This window comes from Camelus ferus, chromosome 16, assembly GCF_009834535.1.
Source record: "Camelus ferus isolate YT-003-E chromosome 16, BCGSAC_Cfer_1.0, whole genome shotgun sequence".
NCBI lineage: Eukaryota > Metazoa > Chordata > Mammalia > Artiodactyla > Camelidae > Camelus > Camelus ferus.
This window is the reverse complement of record NC_045711.1, coordinates 33,253,973-33,274,531: the sequence shown is the minus strand read 5'-3', so window position 1 is coordinate 33,274,531 and position 20,559 is coordinate 33,253,973. Positions and strand designations below refer to the sequence as shown.

Genomic DNA, 20,559 nt, shown 5'->3' with positions numbered 1-20,559 from the left:
CCTGGCACCATGTCATCTGACAACTCAGCATAACCTTGGGAGTACTCGGGCAACACAGCCTTCTGCACACATTCCACAGGGCATGATGGGCCCACATGTCCCTCAGAGCCCCAGGCACCACACACAGATACACTGGAGCCTAAGTGATTCCCAAGGGTCCCAAGCAGCCGAGTGGGTTGAGGTCTCCTGAGCAGCTGTCATGGCTCCTTCCCTGCTCTCTCTGCCCAGACTCTGCTTTTTCCATCTCCCTGCCCACACCCTGTTGGTGTCTGCTAGGTGTAGGTCCTCCCAGGGCTGAAGAGTTAGGGGAGGACCCTTAGCCTCTACTGTGGCCTCAAGAGCATGCCACTCTTTCCTCCCCCGTGCTTGTCACTTGGACACATGGGTAAGACAGAGAAAGTGATGGGGAGTGTGGACATCTCCGGCGACTTGGAGCGAGCCATTCAACCTAAGTCTTAATGTCTTCATCTGTCGAAGAAGGAGGTTGCTCTCATCTCTCTAGCTCTCAAAGTCTACGTGGTTGTTTCTGCCTGAGTGAATGACCTGTATGAAGAAAGCAGGTGCCCCACCCAGTCCCCAGGTGAGCCAGGGGCTTTGAGCATCGCCTCCATTCTCCTGCGGAAGGCCAAACTCCCATCAGCGTAGGCCCCACCCCTTCCCCCTAAGTGGAGAAGCTGGACCGGGTGACGATCATTAACCCTGTCCCGCTGCACCAGCAGCAGTGCGGACAGCTCCCGCACATTGTCACTCCCGAGCCCAGAGAGCCCTGGGGCGGTTAGGCTGGAAAACTGAGCGTCAGAGACCGCTAGGCTCCTGGGTCCCTGCGCCGAGGCTGTATGATGGATGCAGAGGGCACGCTGGGCAGGCTTGGGTGTTCCAGCAAACTGCTGGGTCCCCCAGAGGTGTGTGTTGTGTGTGTTGGGGGTAGGGGGTGCTTCCTAGTCTCTCTTGTGAGAGTCTGACCTAAGGCCGATCCGCCACCCCTGGGCTGTATGCATCTCTCAGGGGCCACCTCGGCACCCTCCCCGGGCATGCGTTCCTGCCTGGGGCGGGCCGGGAAGCCTCGGTCCCCGCCCCGCTCCGTCAGGCCCGCGCGGCGACCGGGGGGACTTTGGAGCCGAGGAGGAAGCGCGGCGGGGCGGGGAGGTGGGGGTGTGTCGGAAGGCGGCGGCGGCCGGGTTTTATAACCTACAGTGCGGGCGCGGGCGGGAGAAGGGGCAGCGCCGCGCACCGCACCATGGGGACTGCGTCGGGTCGTTCGAGGCCGTGGCCGCCGCTCCAGCCGTTGCTGCTGCTGCTGCTGCTGCTGCCGCTGCCGCCACCACCGGTAGTCCTGGCGCTGGACCCCGCGCTACAGCCCGGGAACTTTACCGCCGACGAGGCCGGGGCACAGCTCTTCGCTCAGAGCTTCAATTCGAGCGCCGAGCAGGTGCTGTTCCAGAGCACGACCGCCAGCTGGGCGCACGACACCAACATCACCCAGGAGAACGCGCAGCGCCAGGTGGGCGCGCGGGCCCGGGGCGGGGGCGGGGCGGAGCTGGGCGTCCAATCACGGGCCGGCGGCCGGCCGGCGCCGCGGGGCGGGGAGTCACTGCCCGGAGCGCGCCCCTGGCCCCAGAGCCGTGTGGTCCCGGCGGGGCCCGCGGGCCTCTCCACGAATCCCGCTCCGCCAGACGAGCAGTGGGTGCCCGAGCAGGGTGCTGGGCACGTGGTCCCTACCCAATAAGGAACCGAATGGATAAGGCTGGCCCCTCGACACCGAGTCCCCTCAGGTGGCAGCGTCCGGGATGATAGCGGGTGGGTCGGCGGCAGTCTTAGCTGAGGGTGCCCGCTCTGCTCTGGGTTCTTGTCCTCTCTGGCTTCAACCTACCCCTGTCTCACTGCGCCTGACACCAATCATCACTGTCTATTCACCCTCTCTTCCCCCTGCCTCTCTTCTGGCCCCAGTTTCTGCTCCACCGCCTCCCTGAGGCAGACTCCCTCATTCTTCATGTTGAGGGCCCAGGAAGAGGGAGCAGTAATCCCAAGCCCCAGTCTCCACAAGGCCTTGGCCTTCCTCGCCTCCCCCAGCGCTATGGCTTCTCCTCTTGACCCTCTTGTGCCCTTCTGGTGCCCACAGGAGGAAGCAGCCCTGCTCACTCAGGAGTTTTCAGAGGCCTGGGGCCAGAAGGCCAAAGCTCTGTACGACCCAATCTGGCAGAACTTCAGTGACCCCACGCTGAGACGCATCATAAGTGTCGTGCGCACCCTGGGCCCTGCCAACCTGCCCCAGGCAAAGCGGCAGCAGGTGGGCCTGGTGGACCTGAGGGGTGGAGGCAGAAGTGACCGAGGTGCCTCCCAGTGCCCCATGGTGGTGGAAGGTGGGGAGCCTGCCACGGAGGGGCCCTGGAATCTCTACTAGCCCTGACTGTAGGGGAAGCCTGTGTAAGCCTAGGACGGCTTTCTGAAGCATTGAATTTCCTTGGAGATGGGATGAGAAGTTACTTTATATTAAAGCAAGTACTATGGAATAGAAAACAAGATTCAATTAAATTGTAAAATATCAAACATGTTGTCAAAGTTTCTCCACAGGTGGTTTAGTTTATGGGCTTCCTTAGAAGATTGAGGAAGACTGAGAAGGCATCAAGGCCAGAGAATGAATGGGATTTGCCCTCACTGCTAGATGGTGGCAGAGATCAGACTTGAACCCTGATCCCTAATTCTAAGGATATTTGTTTCCTACCCTCACAGGCTGCCCCCCCTTGGAAGGGGAATCTGTGCATTCGTGTTCAGATGTGCTCTGAGTGCTACGAAGTTGGCCTTATCCAAGCCACATTCCCCTCTCTGCACCTCCTTCTCCTCCCAGCAAAAGGAGGAGGGGGTAACCAGATTATCTCTGAGAGCGGTTCTTCGCTAACATTTTCTCAACTCTCACTCCCCAGTACAACTCTCTGCTAAGCAACATGACCAGGATTTACTCCACAGCCAAGGTCTGCTTCCCCAACAAGACTGCCACCTGCTGGTCCCTGGACCCAGGTATGGCCCTGTGTCCACTGTCTCCATCTGCTCAGGCTGCCTACCTTTCCCAATCACCCTGCTGCACCCAGGAGGACCGCATGTTTCTGGGGAGGGTCTGCAGAGTGAGTGGGTAAACCCAAAGGCATTGACCTCCAACTGGAGCTGGACCCTCAGATGCTCCCACACCCCTGCTTCTCCTGACACACTGACTCCTGGAATCTACAGCCTCCAGCCCCAACTCCCAACCCTACCCCATGTGTGCTTTGGCCTTTCCCACTACCACTGGCCTTCCTCCTGGCTGTCTGGTTTGCCCTTTCTTGGGTCTTCTCATTCTCCCTATGAGCCCTCTAGAGGCCTTACATTCTCATGGCTTCCCTTATACCCTACTCCTCTCCCCCACCCCCCACCCCCATGGACCCGGTAGCCTTGAGGTCATCCACTCTGCCTAAGGAGCCTTGAAGAGTCTGTCTGAGTTCGACCTCTAAATGTCCTCTTTATGTCAGCCACCTTAGATCATCATTTCCCTGGGGACCAGGATCCTGCCTGAGTGCTTGCTTTGTATAGCTCCCAGTTCCATCCTGTCCAGCTTGTAGGTTGCCCTTGGCTTTGCGGGTATCATGATGTCAAGATGGAGATAGTGAGGACCAGTGTAGGAACTCTGCTGAACTCTTCTAACTGACCCTGCTCACCTGTGTCTCAGAGCTCACCAACATTCTGGCTGCCTCGCGAAGCTACACTCTGCTGCTATATGCCTGGGAGGGCTGGCACAACGCCGCAGGCATCCCACTGAAACCCCTGTACCAGGACTTCACTGCCCTCAGCAATGAGGCCTACAAGCAGGATGGTGAGCATGCCCGCCCCAACCCTTGTGTGGGCACTGCCCTCCCATCTGCAGTCTCCAATGAGCCTCACCGCCCTGAGGCAGACAGAGCAGCTGTTACGATGACTCCATACACCGGCCCAAGGTCACACAGGTAGTGGATGGTCGTGCTGGGCTTGAGCCCCATTTGCCCTCACACCACCCCTCCTGGCACTCCTCCCAGCCCTAGGGCTCATCTTTGCTTCTTGTGCTCTCCAGAATCTGTTTAGCTGGAGTTGGAACAACTCCTAGCTACAAAATTGTAGAACTGCAACCCCTCAAGCCATCCCTTCCAGCTGGCTGACAGATACACTGGCTCCAAGCCAGGAGGATGGCCAAGTGGTAGCTGGGAGGTGGGAAGGCCTGAGCTGCACCCCAATGCCACCCTATGTCTAGGCTTCTCAGACACGGGGGCCTACTGGCGCTCCTGGTACGACTCTCCTACCTTCACGGAGGATCTGGAGCATCTCTACCATCAGCTAGAGCCCCTCTACCTGAATCTCCATGCCTACGTCCGCCGCGCGCTGCACCGCCGGTATGGGGACAGATACATCAACCTCAGGGGACCCATCCCTGCTCACCTGCTGGGTAAGGACCTGGTCTTGCCTTCACACACGTCCCAGAGTCCTTGTGTCTCACATTTCAGAGCACTGCACTGCTTACTCCCCCGCACATGAGCCGGAGTGGCTCATCGGCAATACTACAAAGCAGGTGATCCTTCTCATGATCATAATTGTTCCCACTTTTCAGATGGAGACCCTGAGGCTTAGGTTGCGTGAGTGACTTGACAGAGGGCAGAGAACTAGTTAAAGGCAGAGCCAGGAGTCACACTGAAGACTTTGGCTCCTGGTGCAGCAGAGGAGGAAAAATAAGTCTAGTTTATGCCCCAGGAAACAATCCTGTGGCCTGTGTCAGGGCTGGAAGGCAGGAACCCTGGCACTGTTAGAAAGGACCCCAGCAGTACCACCTGGGCTCACACTTGGCCTCTGCAAGTCCCGGGAAACACAGAGCACTCGGGAGTGTGGGCAGGACTAGTGTGTGAGCCAGCTAAGCAGGCTGTGGCCCTGGAGCACCACTGGGTCCAGGTGTTGGCCCCAGGTGCTGTCCAGCAACATGCATGGGGAAGCAGGCACTGGCTGGATGGGGAGCCATGCTGTCTGGCTCCCCTCCTCTGTCTAGGGGACATGTGGGCCCAGAGCTGGGACAACATCTACGACATGGTGGTGCCTTTCCCTGACAAGCCCAATCTTGATGTTACCAGTACTATGGTACAGAAGGTAAGCTTGGGGTCTGGCCAGGGTGGGGGCAACAAGAGGGAGTCAAAGATGAAGAGGGGGCGGGAAGGGCCCCTCCCTTTCTACAGAGCAGCAGCCTGGAGTGTGTGCACAAGCTGTGAGCTGAGGTCTGTGTCCTCGCTGAGGTGCCAACCCCTTCCTCCAGGACCTTGCTGGGGGGTGTGAGCTGTAGTCCACTTTTGCTTATCTGCTGTGGTCAGTAGGGGCTCAGCCTCTGGAAGCAGGGAGCTGACCTGGGGGGGTTACCCCAGCCCCCGGGGCAGCCACAGTGAGCCCCAGCAGCTGGCCCCTGACTCACGGCCGCACCCCTACCAGGGCTGGAATGCTACGCACATGTTCCGGGTGGCAGAGGAATTCTTCACCTCCCTGGGGCTCTTGCCCATGCCTCCTGAGTTTTGGGCAGAGTCCATGCTGGAGAAACCAAGTGACGGGCGCGAGGTGGTGTGCCATGCCTCTGCCTGGGACTTCTACAACAGGAGAGACTTCAGGTCCAGATGTGGGAGGAGGGTTCTGGGGCTTGGGAAGGGCCAGCAGCCCAGGCACAGAGAAGCCAGTTCCCAGGCCTGCATCCATCCCAGCCCCAGCACTGGCTGGGCAGCCTTGACAGGCGGCCAGCCCTGTACCTTGGAACAGAAGGAAAGGCCTCAGTGTGGTTGGGGCAGGGTAAAGGATTTATAGGTTTCCACCAGTTCCTTCTCACCCCAGGGCAGTGCCCTCTTGGCTCCTTTTCCTAAAATGCCATCCTCCCCATGCTCTGTCCCTATCCTGCCCTGTTCTCTGCCCTCACCTGTGCCCTCTCCCTGCCCCAGGATCAAGCAGTGCACACGGGTCACCATGGACCAGCTGTCCACGGTGCACCACGAGATGGGCCACGTGCAATACTATCTGCAGTACAAGGGCCAGCACGTCTCCCTGCGCCAAGGCGCCAACCCAGGCTTCCACGAAGCCATTGGGGATGTGCTGGCACTCTCCACTTCCACTCCTGCACATCTGTACAAAATTGGCCTGCTGGACCATGTCACCAATGACACGGGTATGAGGGGGTGAGAAGAATCCAGCCCAGCTCCACCCAGACCCCACTCAGTCCCACAGCAGGTCCCTACTTGCCCCAGCTTCCATCTGCTCTTCTTGTTTCTGCCTCAATGCCCCACGTCAGGCAGGTTTGGAGGTCCACCCAGAGCCTCACAGCCCACCCTGACCTGAGTCCCAACTCAGCTGCCCAAGGGCCCTCTTCCAAGTCAGGCCCCACAGTCCCAAAGACCAGCCTTCCCTTCTCTGCATCTGCCCAGCCCCACCTCCTGCTGGCTTCTCCCCAGGCCCACCCTGTCCTGGCTGGACTCCCCTCTCCCTCTGACCTCTCTCTTCTCATCTCCCGACAGAAAATGACATCAATTACTTGTTAAAGATGGCACTGGAAAAAATTGCTTTCCTGCCTTTTGGCTACTTGGTGGACCAGTGGCGTTGGGGGGTCTTTAGTGGGCATACCCCACCTTCACGATACAACTATGACTGGTGGTATCTTCGGTGAGCAAAGACGTACCAAAGAGGGCCTAACCCCAAATGGCCTTCCCCACCCTCCTGAGCAGCCCGCCTCCTGCCTCCATCAGTCCCAGGCCCCACCTCTCTGACAGTGCCTCCATCCTCTGACCCACTGCATTCTTCTTTCCTGCCTAAACTCCCTCCACCAGAGAGTCTTCCCAGTTCATCAGGGTGGGGAAGGGGTGGCAGGTTGGAATGCCTGCTTAGCAGCCTTTTCTGCAAAGGCAAAGTCAGCCTGTGTACAACCTTTGGGTCCTAAGACAATTTAACCACATCCTCTTCCAGAACCAAGTATCAGGGGATCTGTCCTCCAGTTGTCCGAAACGAAACCCATTTTGATGCTGGGGCCAAGTTTCACATCCCAAATGTGACACCGTACATCAGGTACTATCGCCCCCAGTGCTGTCACATCTTGAGTTCCCTTCCCCGTCCTTTGTGATCCTGGGCCCCCCTTCCCAGGGCTTGTCCCCACACTCTTCTGGATCCCCCAAAGGGCCTAGAATTCAAGTGGGCCTCTTTCCTGAGCCAAGCTTGGTTCTCCCTTCTCCCCCAAGGCAGCCCTTGATCCCACCTCTGCCCTGTAGGAGGCAGGATGGTGTCTGGGCAAGGGGACTCCCCCACCCCCTAACGCCCACCCTGTGCCTGCAGGTACTTTGTGAGTTTTGTCCTGCAGTTCCAGTTCCATCAAGCCCTGTGCAAGGAGGCAGGCCACCAGGGCCCACTGCACCAGTGTGACATCTACCAGTCCACCCAGGCGGGGGCCAAGCTCCGGTGTGTAGGGGCACAGGGAGGGCGGTGGGAGGTGAGGGGAGATATGGATGAAGAGTCTGTTGGTGGGGGCACCATGGGGCCACAGCAGTGGAGGGAGCCTTTCCTTCCTCTCCTCTCCCTTTCTTTCTCTCATCAAATATTTGTTGAGAGGGCCTTCTGGCTGGCATGGGGCAAGACAAATGGCCCCCACACCCTTCATAGAGCTCCAAGGCCCCCAAGTCTAAATGCTGCTGTTCTTGCCTCCCAGTGGTGTCAGAAGTGGCCAGAGGTGGGGCAGGAGGGCCAGGGCAGCAGTGGTGGACCCCGATCCAAGGCCCCTGTGTCCACAGTGCCCTTTCTGCCTGACAGGAAGGTGCTGCAGGCAGGCTCCTCACAGCCCTGGCAGGAGGTGCTGAAGGACATGGTCGGCTCAGGTGCCCTGGATGCTCAGCCGCTGCTTGACTACTTCCAGCCAGTCACACAGTGGCTGGAGGAGCAGAACCAGCGGAACGGCGAGGTCCTGGGCTGGCCAGAATATCAGTGGCACCCACCGATGCCTGACAATTACCCAGAGGGCATTGGTAAAGCCCTGAGTGGGGGTGGGCAGGGCGCTACAGCGGGATCTCAGTTCTGGGCTCTGTACCTAGGCCCTCAGTTCACAGTTCCTGACCAGCTTCTCCCGTAGGGGCCCTGGCATCTTGCCCTGGTGGGCCAGGCAGCCCCCTGAGCTCCTTGGCAGGACCCTGGGTGAGATGGGCACATGTTTCCCAACATCCTAGAGAGGGTGTGCCCAGGTCAGAGGCCCCAGTTGGGGGCTGGCTGGGGGGCACACTGCTCTATGAGGTCACACTGCAGACTCCACTCTTATTGGTCAGAGAGTGGTGGCTGCAGGGCTCTGCTCTCCTGCGCGGCCATGGGCCAAGGTTGGGCTGCTCCAGGACTGCCCTGCCTCCTCCTCCTCCTGCTCTGCTGTGGGTGCCCCCTGCTGGTCCCTGGCCAGGGGACCACCCGCCAGGTGACAGTCAGCCAGACAACAACCAGCCAGACGACAACCAGCAGCCAGACAACAACCAGCCTGACAACAACCCACCAGACAACAACCAGCAGCCCGAAAACCCAGAGCCCAAGTGGGACCGGCCGGGGAGCGGGGCACGGAGGCAGGGGCAGCAGCGGGAGGGCAAGGGGAGGCCTGCCTATTTCCCTCTGCTTTGTCCACAGACCTAGTGTCCGATGAGACTGAGGCCAGCAAGTTTGTAGAGGAATATGACCGGATATCCCAGGTGGTATTGAACCAGTACGCAGAGGCCAACTGGAACTACAACACCAATATCACATCGGAGGGCAGCAAGATGTTGGTAGGGGCCCCTCCACATACCCCACAGTGCTCGCACCTGGCCATGGACTGCACACACGTGCTTCTCCCCCAGGGCACCCTGGTGTCATCTCAGTAGGGGCAGGTGGTCAGAATTTGTGAAATAGTCCAAAGACATATTGAAAACAGTGTTCAATTTCAGACTTGGGTGGACACACATTCAATGCCTGAACAGGCTGTCTTTCATTAATCATCAATCTGTTGTTGGTAAGGGAATCATTTATATATAAATAAGTGATGCTAGAGTCAGTTTTTAAAAGGTTGGAAGCCCTCGCTTGCCACCATGGCGAATGCCACACTTCCCCTCCAACCCCACTCACCGTGTGTGTGGCTGAGCGCGGATTATACAAAGGCAAGCTGTAGAGAACTAACATTTCTTGAAGACATGCTGTGTGCTGGCCACTGTTCCTTGGCACTTGACATCTGTTGCCTCATTTGTTCCTCAACAACCTTGAAGAACTAATGATCTTATTCCCATTTTACACTGGCCCCTGAGGCTCAGAGAGGCCACAGAGCTAATACTCAAGCTGCCTCCATCCTGACAGCCTTTAAGATATCGGTGGGGTTTCCTTCTCTGCCTCTGCCACTACATGTCTTACTCAACTGTGGGCATCTGTTGAGGGGCAGGTGCTGCACACAGAACAGTACAGGGTGTCCAGGTTGAAGAGGGTCTTTATAGGCAAAGGCAGCAACATGATAAAACTGCCCCACCTTGGCCACCCCCGACCCATCGGCTCCCCCACATGGCGCCTCCTCCTAGGCGGCCTTTCCAAAGCACCTGGGCTTCATAATGAGGTTCCCCCTGTGCCTTCAGCTGGAGATGAGCACACAGATGGCAAACCACACCGTCAAGTACGGCACCTGGGCTAGGAAGTTCGATGTCACCAACTTCCAGAATGCCACCGTGAAGCGGATGATAAAGAAGATTCAGGATCTAGAGCGGGCAGCGCTGCCTGTCAAGGAGCTGGAGGAGGTGCGTGGCTTGCAGGGAGCTGGGGTTGGCGGATCCAAGCTCAGGAGCAGGTCCCAGCTACGGGGACAGCGGGGACAGCGTCTGGCCTTCCTGCTGCTTCCTCTTCTGCCGTGTTGACACACACCTACAGAATTACTGAGAGGGCGGAGCCTTGGGAGCACCCTCCCCAGCTGCACAGGCCCCACGATGGTGCTTGGGGCTGAGCTGGTAGCCCAGAGGTGTAGCTCACGCCCCTCTTCTTCCTCCTGCAGTACAACCAGATCCTGCTGGACTTGGAAACCAAGTACAGCGTGGCCTCTGTGTGCTACGCCAATGGCACTTGTCTACAGCTGGAGCCTGGTGAGTGCACGGGGAGTGAAAGGGAGGGCTGGGGAGGCAGGTGTTAGGGGTGCTGGCCATGAAAGGGCGGAGCTTGGTTCTCCTGACTCACTGGGTCAGCATGCCCAGGAAACTCATTTCTCTCTTTTCCACCAGTAGGGCTTCTCTGCTGCCACTTAGAGTCAGCATCTACTTCATCTCTGCCCTAGACCCCGCCCTTCCCCTGGCTCCGCCCATCTGCTCCCTCTAGGTCCCATCCTCTTTGTTCCTCCCTGACCTCTGCCCTTCAGAGCAGGGGTATCTCACATTTGTCTCTCCGGTCTTAGACTCCCCAGTAGGGATAGTAACTCTAGGCACTGCCCCTCCATTCTCTTTCCTTGATCATATCCCTGTCTTCACAGCCTTCTCTGGCCATTCCTGGCCCCACCCACCCACCCAGAAACTGAAGCCTCAGCCCCTAAAAGCCATGTCCACGCCATTCCCACTGCACTCCCTCCACCACCACTTCCTGCTGGAAGGAGTAAACTGGCTCATGCGTGTCCTCTTTCTCTCCCAGGAGACTGGCTAGTCCTTCCCTCCTTCTCCCCTTTGAGGGAGCTCAGCCCTGACACCCTAGTACCTGCGCGCAGAGACACCCCCTCCTCCCTCTGACCCATCCTTCCCAGGATCAGGGAGCCAGAGGCATAAACATTTTTCCCAAGAAATCTCCACCCAGAGACAGTCTCTTCCTGGCCCTCTGCCCACTCCCATGGTAGAACAATTGACAAATAGAAAGGGAAGTGGAAAATAAACAAGAGAGCAGAACAGTTTTCCTGGGCCAGGGCTTGGCCTGCACGCTGTGTATGTGGGTAGACACGCAAAGTCGGGGAGAGGGGACACATGTGCACGTGTTACAGAGAAGAGGGTTCAAGGGAAGGTGGTCTTCAGCACCCTCATCGGTCAGGCGGCCCCTTAACCTGGGGCTAGGCCATCAGGTCAGTGCCAGTAGTGAAAATAAGAAACACTCGCAAAAAAGAACACTCACGTCAGCAAGAACAGATGTAAAATCCTCAAAATATGTTTTTTTCCCCAGTCAAAATTAATTTGAAGGTATGTTCTCTGCAGAAAGTAGGTGGCACATAGCATGTTCTGTAGCTGGATAGCACAAGTCAGTGAATTGTGGGGGCCCCAAGTGTCCTCGGATTCAGGCCAGGCCAGGCAGGAAGGGGAGCCACTGCCAGGATCGCAGGATTGACTCTGGAGCTCACGCCATCCTCATCCCAGCTCTGTAAGGTGGACGTCAGCTCCGTGTAATCCGTAATCGAGGATGCCGTTCACACAGCCATGGCTTTGAAGGACACAAACCCAAGATTTCTGGCTCCCTGAGGATGCTGGAATGGATCTCTGTACTTTATCTTCATGGCTCTGCTTTTATCCCATCAATTCAATAACAATGTGTGAAAGCTGCCCTGTGCCCTGGGGGGACACGGAGCGTGAAGGAGGCATGGTCCTTGCTCAGGGGCCTTGTGCCCCCAGGCCAGCATTATCCCCGTTTTATAGATAGGGAAGAGGGGTCTCTTGACTTGCCTAGGTTAATTTTGAGGTCAGGAGGAGACTAAACAAGGACTTAGGGTTTTGGACCTCCAAGCCATTTCTCCCAGGGAGGAGGTGGGTGGGGAACGAGTGGGGAGTGGCAGCTCTGGGGTTCGGGCCTTTAGTTTATGCCCCAGCTTGGCCACTTCCTGGATGGGGGATGCAGCCATGTCACCAAACCACTATTGTGGAAAGAGGGACAAGGTCCCACCTCACAGGGCTGCTGCAACCCCGCAGATGCCAGAGATCATGTACATGCAGCGCCGAGGCCTGGGCCTGGCTCCCTGTGAGCCCCTGGGGAAAGGACACCAGCCTGTCTCCAATTACTGCCTGTGCAGTCCCTTTCCAGTTTTATTCCAGCTCTGAAGTAGGTGGGAGGTGAGCCGAGAGCTGGGGGCTCAAGCCATCCAACCCTTCCCCCACAGATCTGTCGAATCTGATGGCCACATCCCGGAACTATGAAGAACTGCTGTGGGCATGGAAGGGCTGGCGAGACAAGGTGGGGAGGGCCATTCTTCCTCATTTCCCCAGATATGTCGAGCTCACCAACAAGGCTGCCAGGCTCAATGGTGAGTCCCCCCACCCCTACCCACTGCTGGCCAGTATCACTGGCTGTCTGGTCCCAGCCCCACCAGGGCCCTCACAGAGGTCCTCTGAGACCTGAGAGAGATGAGAGGGGGGTCCCTGGAGGAGGCAGGGGTGTCAGGGAATGGTCAGGTGTTCAGAGAGCCTGGCCGTGTCCCCTCTGCAGGCTATGTAGATGGAGGGGACTCCTGGAGATCTATGTACGAGATGCCATTCCTGGAGCATGACCTGGAGCAGCTTTTCCAGCAGCTGCAGCCACTCTACCTGCACCTACATGCCTACGTGCGCCGGGCCCTGCACCGCCACTACGGGCCTGAGCACATCAACCTGGAGGGCCCCATCCCAGCTCATCTGCTGGGTGAGAGCAAGTGGAGGGAGAGTGGGCCCAGGCTGGCCAGAGGGCAGATTGAGAGGCATTTGCAGGTGACACTTGAGGCTGGGGGAGTGAAGACTTGAGCCCAGAGGGAACATTGCCCAGGGCCAGAATGTGGGGTGGGGGAGGGGCATGGGGAGAAGAGCCCCCTGCTTGCATTTGGTGGCACATTTGCTACGGATCCTCGGATCCTCGTCGTGCAGGTCACCAGGGATGGGATGGTGGGGGAAGTTCATATGCCTGCCACAGGAACAGCTCCAGGAGGGAGCTATGAGTGGGAGCTGAGGCCTCCCCAGGAGGTTCTCCCCATAAGGGATGGAAGGGACTGGGGCAAAGTAGAGGCTACTGGGTTCCCGTCTCTCTCGGGCCATCGGGAGCATGTTCCTGGGGGCTTCTTACTGTGAGCAGAGAGGCCAGACAGGGCCACAGACCATTTACAAATCATGAGGGAGACCCCAGTCCAGCTTGGGGTCTAGCTCCTCCTCAGCCTTGAGGGTCCCTGCAGCTGCCCCCCATCCCCCTGTGGTGAGACCAAAGAGCGTCAGTGTGGACATCGGCTCGGCAGCTGAGAAACACAGGTGCCAGGGCAGGAAGCGGTGTGTCCCGGTGGCCCCAGGAGCTGAGGCTTAGAACTCAGCCCCGGGTGAGCGGAGCAGCTAGCCCCAGCTTGCTCACCCCGTCTCTCTTTCTCCTCATTCACCCCAACTCTCACTGGTTTGCACTGTCAACTCCACCTGATGTCAGCTCAAGCCTCATCTCCTGTGCCTACAACAGACTCTCCAGATCTTCCCCTGCACTTTCCACCTGTTCTGAATAGCCTCCTTTTCTCCACTTTTCTCTTGCCCTAAACGCAGAGGCATCAACCTCTCCTCAAGGAGGGTGGTTCTTGCCAGGTGACCACATAAACTGACCTCAGGTGACATGGGGGAACACAGCAGTGGCTGGTAAGGGGGCAGCCTGCCTTCCTTCAAACCCCAGCCCTCTTGCTTAGGAGCCGTGGGCCCCTGCATGGGTTACTTAACTCTCAGTAAGTGGTGGCTGTGTGAGCATAGATGTTCCAGGGACCTGAAGCTTCCACATTTGTCACAGCTGCTAGTCCTCACTGCTGGTCCTCATTGCTCAGGGACAGCAAGGTCCTCATCCATAAGCCAGGACAGTGATGGCCTCTTGGACTGGATGTGCAGACTGAAAACGAAATATGTCAAATGCCAAGCACAGTCTGCAAACAGTAGATTGGTGTCAAGAGACACCATTATGATCAGCAAAACTGGGATCCAGTTCCTTCTCCCTGCATAATGGTGCTGAGCCTAAGACATCATATCTTACCTCTCTGCCATCTCTTCCCCTCCTCACCTCCAGGGAACATGTGGGCACAGAGCTGGTCCAACATCTATGACTTGGTGGTACCCTTCCCCTCAGCCCCCAGGATGGATGTCACAGAGGCCATGATAAAGCAGGTCCGCAACTGCCCCCTGCTTGCAATCCTGCTCCTCCAGGGCGGCCACAGGACACGGGATGGCTGGGGCGGGGGATGCTGCCCAGGTGGGATACAGGAGTTCCTTCCAGCCTGGCCCTCCCCAAGTCCCCTCCCCGACTGCAGCACAGTTTGTCCCCGTCGTCCTCAGCTTTGGCAGTGTTCCCTCTGCTTGCAGGGCTGGACACCCCAAAGGATATTTAAAGAAGCAGACAATTTCTTCACCTCCCTGGGGCTGCTGCCTGTGCCCCCCGAGTTCTGGAACAAGTCGATGCTGGAGAAGCCAACTGATGGGCGGGAGGTGGTGTGCCACGCCTCTGCCTGGGACTTCTTCAATGGCAAGGACTTCAGGTGTGTCCAGGCTGCAGCTGAGGGACCTGATCCTGAGCCCAGAGGGCAAGGACACGAGCCAAGTAGAGGCTGCACTGCCGTCTCCTCTGCCAGAACATGAGCAGAACCGCGGGTGCAGAGGCCAGATCTTGGGACAGAGGGTCAAGAGAGTTGGGCCTGGCCGCAGCTTGGCTAGTGGTTTGTGCCGGGGGAACCACATCCGTAACACAAGGGTCTCCTCAACTGACCAACCTGTCAGCTCAGTCAGATGGTCAGCGTTCAAGGTTCCCCCCTGGGTGTGAGCCCTGTGTGCGCTACCCTGCCTTCCCTCCCTCTAGGGCGGCCCCTGCATACAGCTGGCCTTCTCCCTGAGTGTGTGTGCCTTGACAGGGAGACACATGGGAATGTGGGGGCTTCGCACAGATCTGCTCTCACCACTTACAAAGGCTCAGAAGCTGTCTTCGGTGGAAGACAGTATTTTAGGTACCTATTGCTGCATAACAAACAAGCCCAAAACTTAATGGTATAAAACGACCATTTAATTATGCTCATGATTCTATGAGGCAGGAATCTAGGCAATGCACAGTGGAAATGGCTTGTCCTGCTCTGCAACAGTGGAAACTTCTGCTGGGGTAGCTATGATGGCTGGGATGACTCAGTGGGGTTGTCTGTCTGGGGCTGTGGTTCTGACTTTTGGCTGGGTTCCTCAGCTTTCCTTCACGTGGCAGATGCTGGGATGGGAGTGCTGGCTTCTTTGTTCATGTGCTGGGTGCCTGGGCTGGGATGGCTGGAGCAGCTGGGAGCTGGTGGGACATCTCTCTCCAGGCTAGCTTGGACCTCCTCACAGTCTGGCAGCCTGAGGGGGTCAGACTTCTTACCTGGCAGCTAGCATCGCAGAGCAGAGGCAGAAGCAGCCAGACCTCTTAAAGACTAAATCTGAAACTGGCACAGAGTCACTTCTGCCACATTTTGTTGGCTAAAACAAACCACAAGTCCAAACTAGATTCAAGAGAAGGGAGAGAAGACCCCACCTCTTGGGAGAAGTGGCAGAAATGATCTGCCACAGCTGAGTTAGCGTGTCTTATGAGAAGGGTGGACACAGAGATCCTGGAATGAAGCAGACAGGGTCCACTGGCTCGCCTGGCCTCAGGAGCTTCCTTCAAAGGCATGAGGGCTGCAGCTGTGGGGCTGGGCCTATATGGAACCAAGGGAGTGGGCACTCTTTCAGGGATCCTCCCTTGTATGGAGAGTCATAGGAGAAGGCGGACAGACCCCAACCTTCTAGAATGACAGGGAAATGGGGTCGGCTGAGCTGAAGAGCTCTGGTTAGATCCAAGGGAAATTTTCATGGGCTTCCGAACAAGAACAAGGCAAGATGGAGAGGGAGGTGGAAGCTTCTGGTCTGGACAGCTCTGCAGATGTCATTTCAGTCCCGGCCGTGAGAAATCCTGGGGTGAACACGCATGCTGGCATTGGGTACGTGGGATGCAGAAAAGCTCGGACACGGTCATTTCCTTCAGGAGGCCCAAGTCTTGGGAAGACAACGTGTGTAATATGGAAGCCCAGGACCCACGCCCTAGAAAGCCCTGAGCTGGCCGTGACTGGGCGCCCCGCGCCTGTAGAGCACAAGCGCGGTCAGAAGGCAACATGGTGGTGTGGGCTGGACTTGCTCAGGGAAGCGGAGGCAGAGGAGTGGCCTGAAGGACCATGCTTCAGGGGCTTCCAATCCCCAGATTCCCCATTTCTCAGGCTCACTCCATTTCTCCTTTTGGTTTTCCTTCTCATAATGTTGTGTTCCATGCATCTAGCAGTCATGGGGGTATGCTCAGTATACAGTAATGACAGCAGGTCCCTTTGCCCCAGGGCTCCTCACTGCCCCCTTCCACATCCTCTCCCTACCCCCTGTGTATCCCAGGATCAAGCAGTGCACTTCTGTCAACATGGAGGACCTGGTGGTGGCCCACCACGAAATGGGCCACATACAGTACTTCATGCAGTACAAGGACCTGCCTGTGACCTTCCGGGAGGGGGCCAACCCAGGCTTTCATGAGGCTATTGGGGACGTGCTGGCCCTCTCAGTGACTACCCCCAAACACCTGTACAACATCAACCTGCTGAGTAGTGAGGATGGCCGCTATGGTGAGAGAGGAACAGGAGACCCTGGTGGGCAAACCGGCCAAGACAGGGCAGTGAGCTTGGGAGTGGGAGAGGGGAGCCTTCATGGCCCATGGGCAGAGGTGGGAACAGAGCAGTGGGGACTAGGGGGGCCACCAGCAGGGTGAGCTGGAAGGATGCAACCCACAGACCATCCCAAGAGGCAGGTCGTAAGACCCAAAGAGATACAGACCGCTCCTCCCCTCCCCTCGCACACCCAGCATGGCCGTGGCAGGAGGCAGGCTAGATCTGGTGACGGGGCTCCCTTCCCTTGGCAGAGGAGGACATCAACTTTCTGATGAAGATGGCGCTCGACAAGATCGCCTTTGTCCCCTTCAGCTACCTCGTTGACCAGTGGCGCTGGAGGGTGTTTGACAGAAGCATCACCAAGGAGAACTACAACCAGGAGTGGTGGAGCCTCAGGTTCTAGAATGCGGCTGTGGGTGTGTGTGCAGATGCCTGTGTCTGTGCACCCACGGTAACAGGGTCTGTGTATGTGGCATCCAGGTGTGCATGCGTGTGCCAGTGGTGGGGGACATAGGGTGACGTTGCACCCTGTGCAGCCCCAGGTGCAGGGACTGTCCTTCCAGGCAAAAATGCCACCTCTCCCTGGCTTGATTCGCCCCAAACCTTTCCTCCAATGTATCTTCCTCCTCGACAGGCTGAAATACCAGGGCCTCTGTCCACCAGTGGCCAGGTCTCAAGGCGACTTTGACCCAGGGGCCAAGTTCCACATTCCTTCAAGTGTGCCTTACATCAGGTAACAGGAAAGGGAGGAGGGCGGGTGAGGGACAGCACCTCGGCTCAGTGTGCAGACTCTCCTCACTGCCCTGTTGGGGGCACAGCTGCATGGCGAGCTGTGCCTGGGCCATTCACCTGTCACCAAGGCTGACCCTGGTTTCACTCTTTTAATTTGACGAGAGCCTCCACACTCCAGACAGTTGAAAACAGAAACTCCACTATGGCTGAATAATGGTTACAAGACCTTGGTTAGTGAACATTAACCATGACCAATGGCTAGATCATGACCTAAGCACTGTTTGTTGATTTTTTTAAACAAGACTATGACTTCTTTACTATATATTGTATTTCCTGTGATAAAATCTAAGCTGTTCCTGGAATACCTTCTATACACTGAAACTAAGATTAGAGACCCAGCTAGCCTGGGAGGCTGTATTGTTAGGGGTGTGGGGTCAGAGGCTTGGGCTCAGACAGAACTGGGTTCAAATCTCGTCTCCAGAACTCTGTTTCCTTGAGGAAGTTCCTCATTCCCCTTAGCATGCTCCTCACCTGTAGAAATCCCATTTCATGGAATCATTGCCAGAGTTAACTTCTTAGCATACTGGCTAACACACAGCATGCTTGGGAAGTGGTGGCCGTAGCTCAGCTTATTAAATATTCTCTTAAACGGAACTCAGAAACACACCAGCGCTGTGAGTCATGCAGCCATAGCATGAATGTGCCCAGTGCAGCCCCGTTCCCTCCATGTACTGCAGGAGAGCACTTGCTGAGGCCTGGGAGGGTAACTGTAGGATCCGGAGCCCTCCCAGGAGGACGGGGTCTGGGGAGACCGCAGAGTAGAGCGCTGGGTGCCCCTGGGCTGCAGGTAACCCAGGCTGCCCAGGAGTGAAGTGCAGAGGGCAGTGAGGGCTGCCAGGAGGGCTGTGGCTGCCCTAGCCCTGACCCCTTGTGTCCCCCAGAGTCCAGTGATGGGGGCTCATGCCCACTGTGCCCAGCCTTCCTCCCCAGCACCTGGCACGATGTTCACCCACCGTCAAGACATAATAAATAGGTGTGGGGTGGGCGAACTGTCTCCGAGTCCAGGATGGGGAGAGAGGCTGCTCAGATGCTTCAGGGAGCAGCAGTGGGCAGGGAGCCAAGGAGACTCAAGGGCACCTCAGCGCAGGCCTGACCTGGCCAGTGCGCCAGGGTGACCCACAGGGAAGGCCTCCATCCACCTTCTCAGCAGGTGTCTGGGCTTCCAAGCTGGCAATCACTCTCATACAGAAGCCAGACCCACGTGATGGTTAGCTTCCGAGCTTAGCACAGATAATTCCTTAGGCTGGGGTGGGCGAAGGAGACACATTCCAAATTCTGGCCAGCAGCCTTGGCAAAGCACTTTTGGGAAATGCCAGGAAAGTCAGCGGCACACGGCTTGTGCCCAGCACTTAAGGCGGGAGACCTGCACCACCAGTTTAGGACATGCAAACCTCTCCAGACTTGGAAAGGCTGCTCCAGCCTTGAGTGGCAGGCTTCTACCAGGGAATTCCTGCTGCTTTGGGATAAAGGAGGTCATTCGGGCTGGCTTCTCTGCCTGTCAGAAACGCGTCCCTTTGGGCAACGCCTGGCCTCTCTTTGCATGTATTGCAGGGAAGCAGACCTCACTGGCTCCAGAGCAGCTTGCCAGATCTTTGAAGGGCTCTGCCTCCGCCCCTCCTCTCCCATAAGGGATCCCCAGAGCTGCTCAGAGCAGGTCCTCCCAAGATGTGCAGGCAGCCTCACGGGTGGAAGGCGTGCAGGGGGCCTGGATGACTCTGCAGGCCAGGGTGGTCTCCCCCTGATACCCTGACAGCAGCGAGAGGCAGGGTGGGTGGGACTCGGTGGCGCAGCCCCTCCACCACCCGCTTCAGGCCCACCTGCCCCACTGCAGATACTTCATCAGCTTCATCATCCAGTTCCAGTTCCACGAGGCACTGTGCCAGGCGGCGGGCCACCAGGGCCCCCTGCACAAGTGTGACATCTACCAGTCCAAGGAGGCCGGGAAGCGCCTGGCGTGAGTCTTCCCTGGCTACCTCCTGAATGTCATTCACCCTTTGACCTACTTCGCTCAGCCTTGAGGAGCCCAGTGGGGCTCTTCTGGGAACACCCGTCATTCTGGCACTGGGGCTGCCCTCTCCAGTAGGGAACTAGAGCCCTCTGAGCCTGGGTCGCCCCTCCCTGTGACCACCCTAGACCGGCCCAGGCCCTCTCAATCCAAAGAGAAGTGGGGGCTGGGAGACAAGGTATAAAATGCGGGTGCTAGGCTGGGGTAGGAGGGGCACTGAGCCCCCCAACCTGTCCTTCTGACTCTGTTTCCCTTCTCTTCTCCCCAGGGATGCCATGAAGCTGGGCTTCAGTCAGCCATGGCCGGAAGCCATGAAGCTGATCACAGGCCAGCCCAACATGTCCGCCTCTGCCATAATGACCTACTTCAAGCCACTGCTGGACTGGCTCCAGACTGAGAACGGGCGGCACGGGGAGACGCTGGGCTGGCCTCAGTACAACTGGACGCCAAACTCTGGTACCACCATCCACCCCACCTCAGTCCGAGGCTGGCCCCAGGGGCTCACTCGGGGCTGGGACCCTTCCCAAGTTCAACCAGGCTGGAATCTGACCTCAGAACAGGGGTTGGGAAGCCAGCCTAGGGCCCCCAGCACCACCCACCACCTTGCTCTCCTTCCTCCCCGGCCCAGCTCGCTTGGAAGGCTCCCTCCTGGGCACTGGCCGCGTCAACTTCCTGGGCCTGAACCTGGAGGAGCAGCAGGCCCGCGTGGGCCAGTGGGTACTGCTTTTCCTGGGTGTCACCCTGTTGGTGGCCACCTTGGGCCTCACCCAGCGGCTCTTCAGCGTCCGCCACCACAGCCTGCACCAGCCCCACCGTGGGCCCCAGTTTGGCTCTGAGGTGGAGCTGAGACACTCCTGAGATGAGCAGGCTGCACCAGGCCTGCCGGGGAACGTGCCTCCGAGAGACCGGGAGGGGGCCCGGGGTGGGCCGGGGACACTGGGCTCCTCTCAGCACTCACCCCAGCCCATCCTCCTCCCCCTCCTCCCCCTCCTCCTGCCCCGCCCCTCCTCCCCTCCTCCAGACCACAAACACTGTGGCCCCTGCACCCTGGTCCCTAGGGACCAGGCCACCTAACATGGAGCCCCCGCCCGTCTCTCTGTGAATACAATTAAAGGTCCTGCCCTCCCCATCAGCGTCTGTGTCC

The 20,559-nt window shown here is 57.9% G+C and overlaps 1 protein-coding gene across 2 annotated transcripts; it reads left to right on the top strand.

Moving 5' to 3' along the window:
* The first annotated feature begins 1,237 nt into the window (after positions 1–1,237).
* Positions 1,238–20,544, top strand: LOC102514118 (angiotensin-converting enzyme). 2 transcript variants are annotated; one of them, XM_032457133.1, is made up of 25 exons: positions 1,238–1,501; positions 2,120–2,287; positions 2,922–3,015; positions 3,698–3,841; positions 4,253–4,444; positions 5,036–5,133; positions 5,467–5,639; positions 5,961–6,184; positions 6,531–6,675; positions 6,976–7,074; positions 7,339–7,461; positions 7,810–8,021; positions 8,659–8,795; positions 9,627–9,785; positions 10,037–10,124; positions 12,101–12,244; positions 12,427–12,618; positions 13,993–14,090; positions 14,286–14,458; positions 16,353–16,576; positions 16,870–17,014; positions 17,253–17,351; positions 19,242–19,364; positions 19,684–19,871; positions 20,044–20,544. In XM_032457133.1, exons 1-25 carry the CDS (start codon positions 1,238–1,240, stop codon positions 20,271–20,273), a joined length of 3,936 nt encoding a protein of 1,311 aa, XP_032313024.1. In that variant the 3' UTR covers positions 20,274–20,544. The 2 variants fall into 2 exon arrangements, with proteins under 2 accessions (XP_032313024.1, XP_006177446.2); XM_006177384.3 differs by lacking the exons at positions 1,238–1,501; positions 2,120–2,287; positions 2,922–3,015; ... (7 more) ...; positions 7,339–7,461; positions 7,810–8,021 and adding an exon at positions 8,031–8,567.
* The last annotated feature ends 15 nt before the right edge of the window (positions 20,545–20,559 follow it).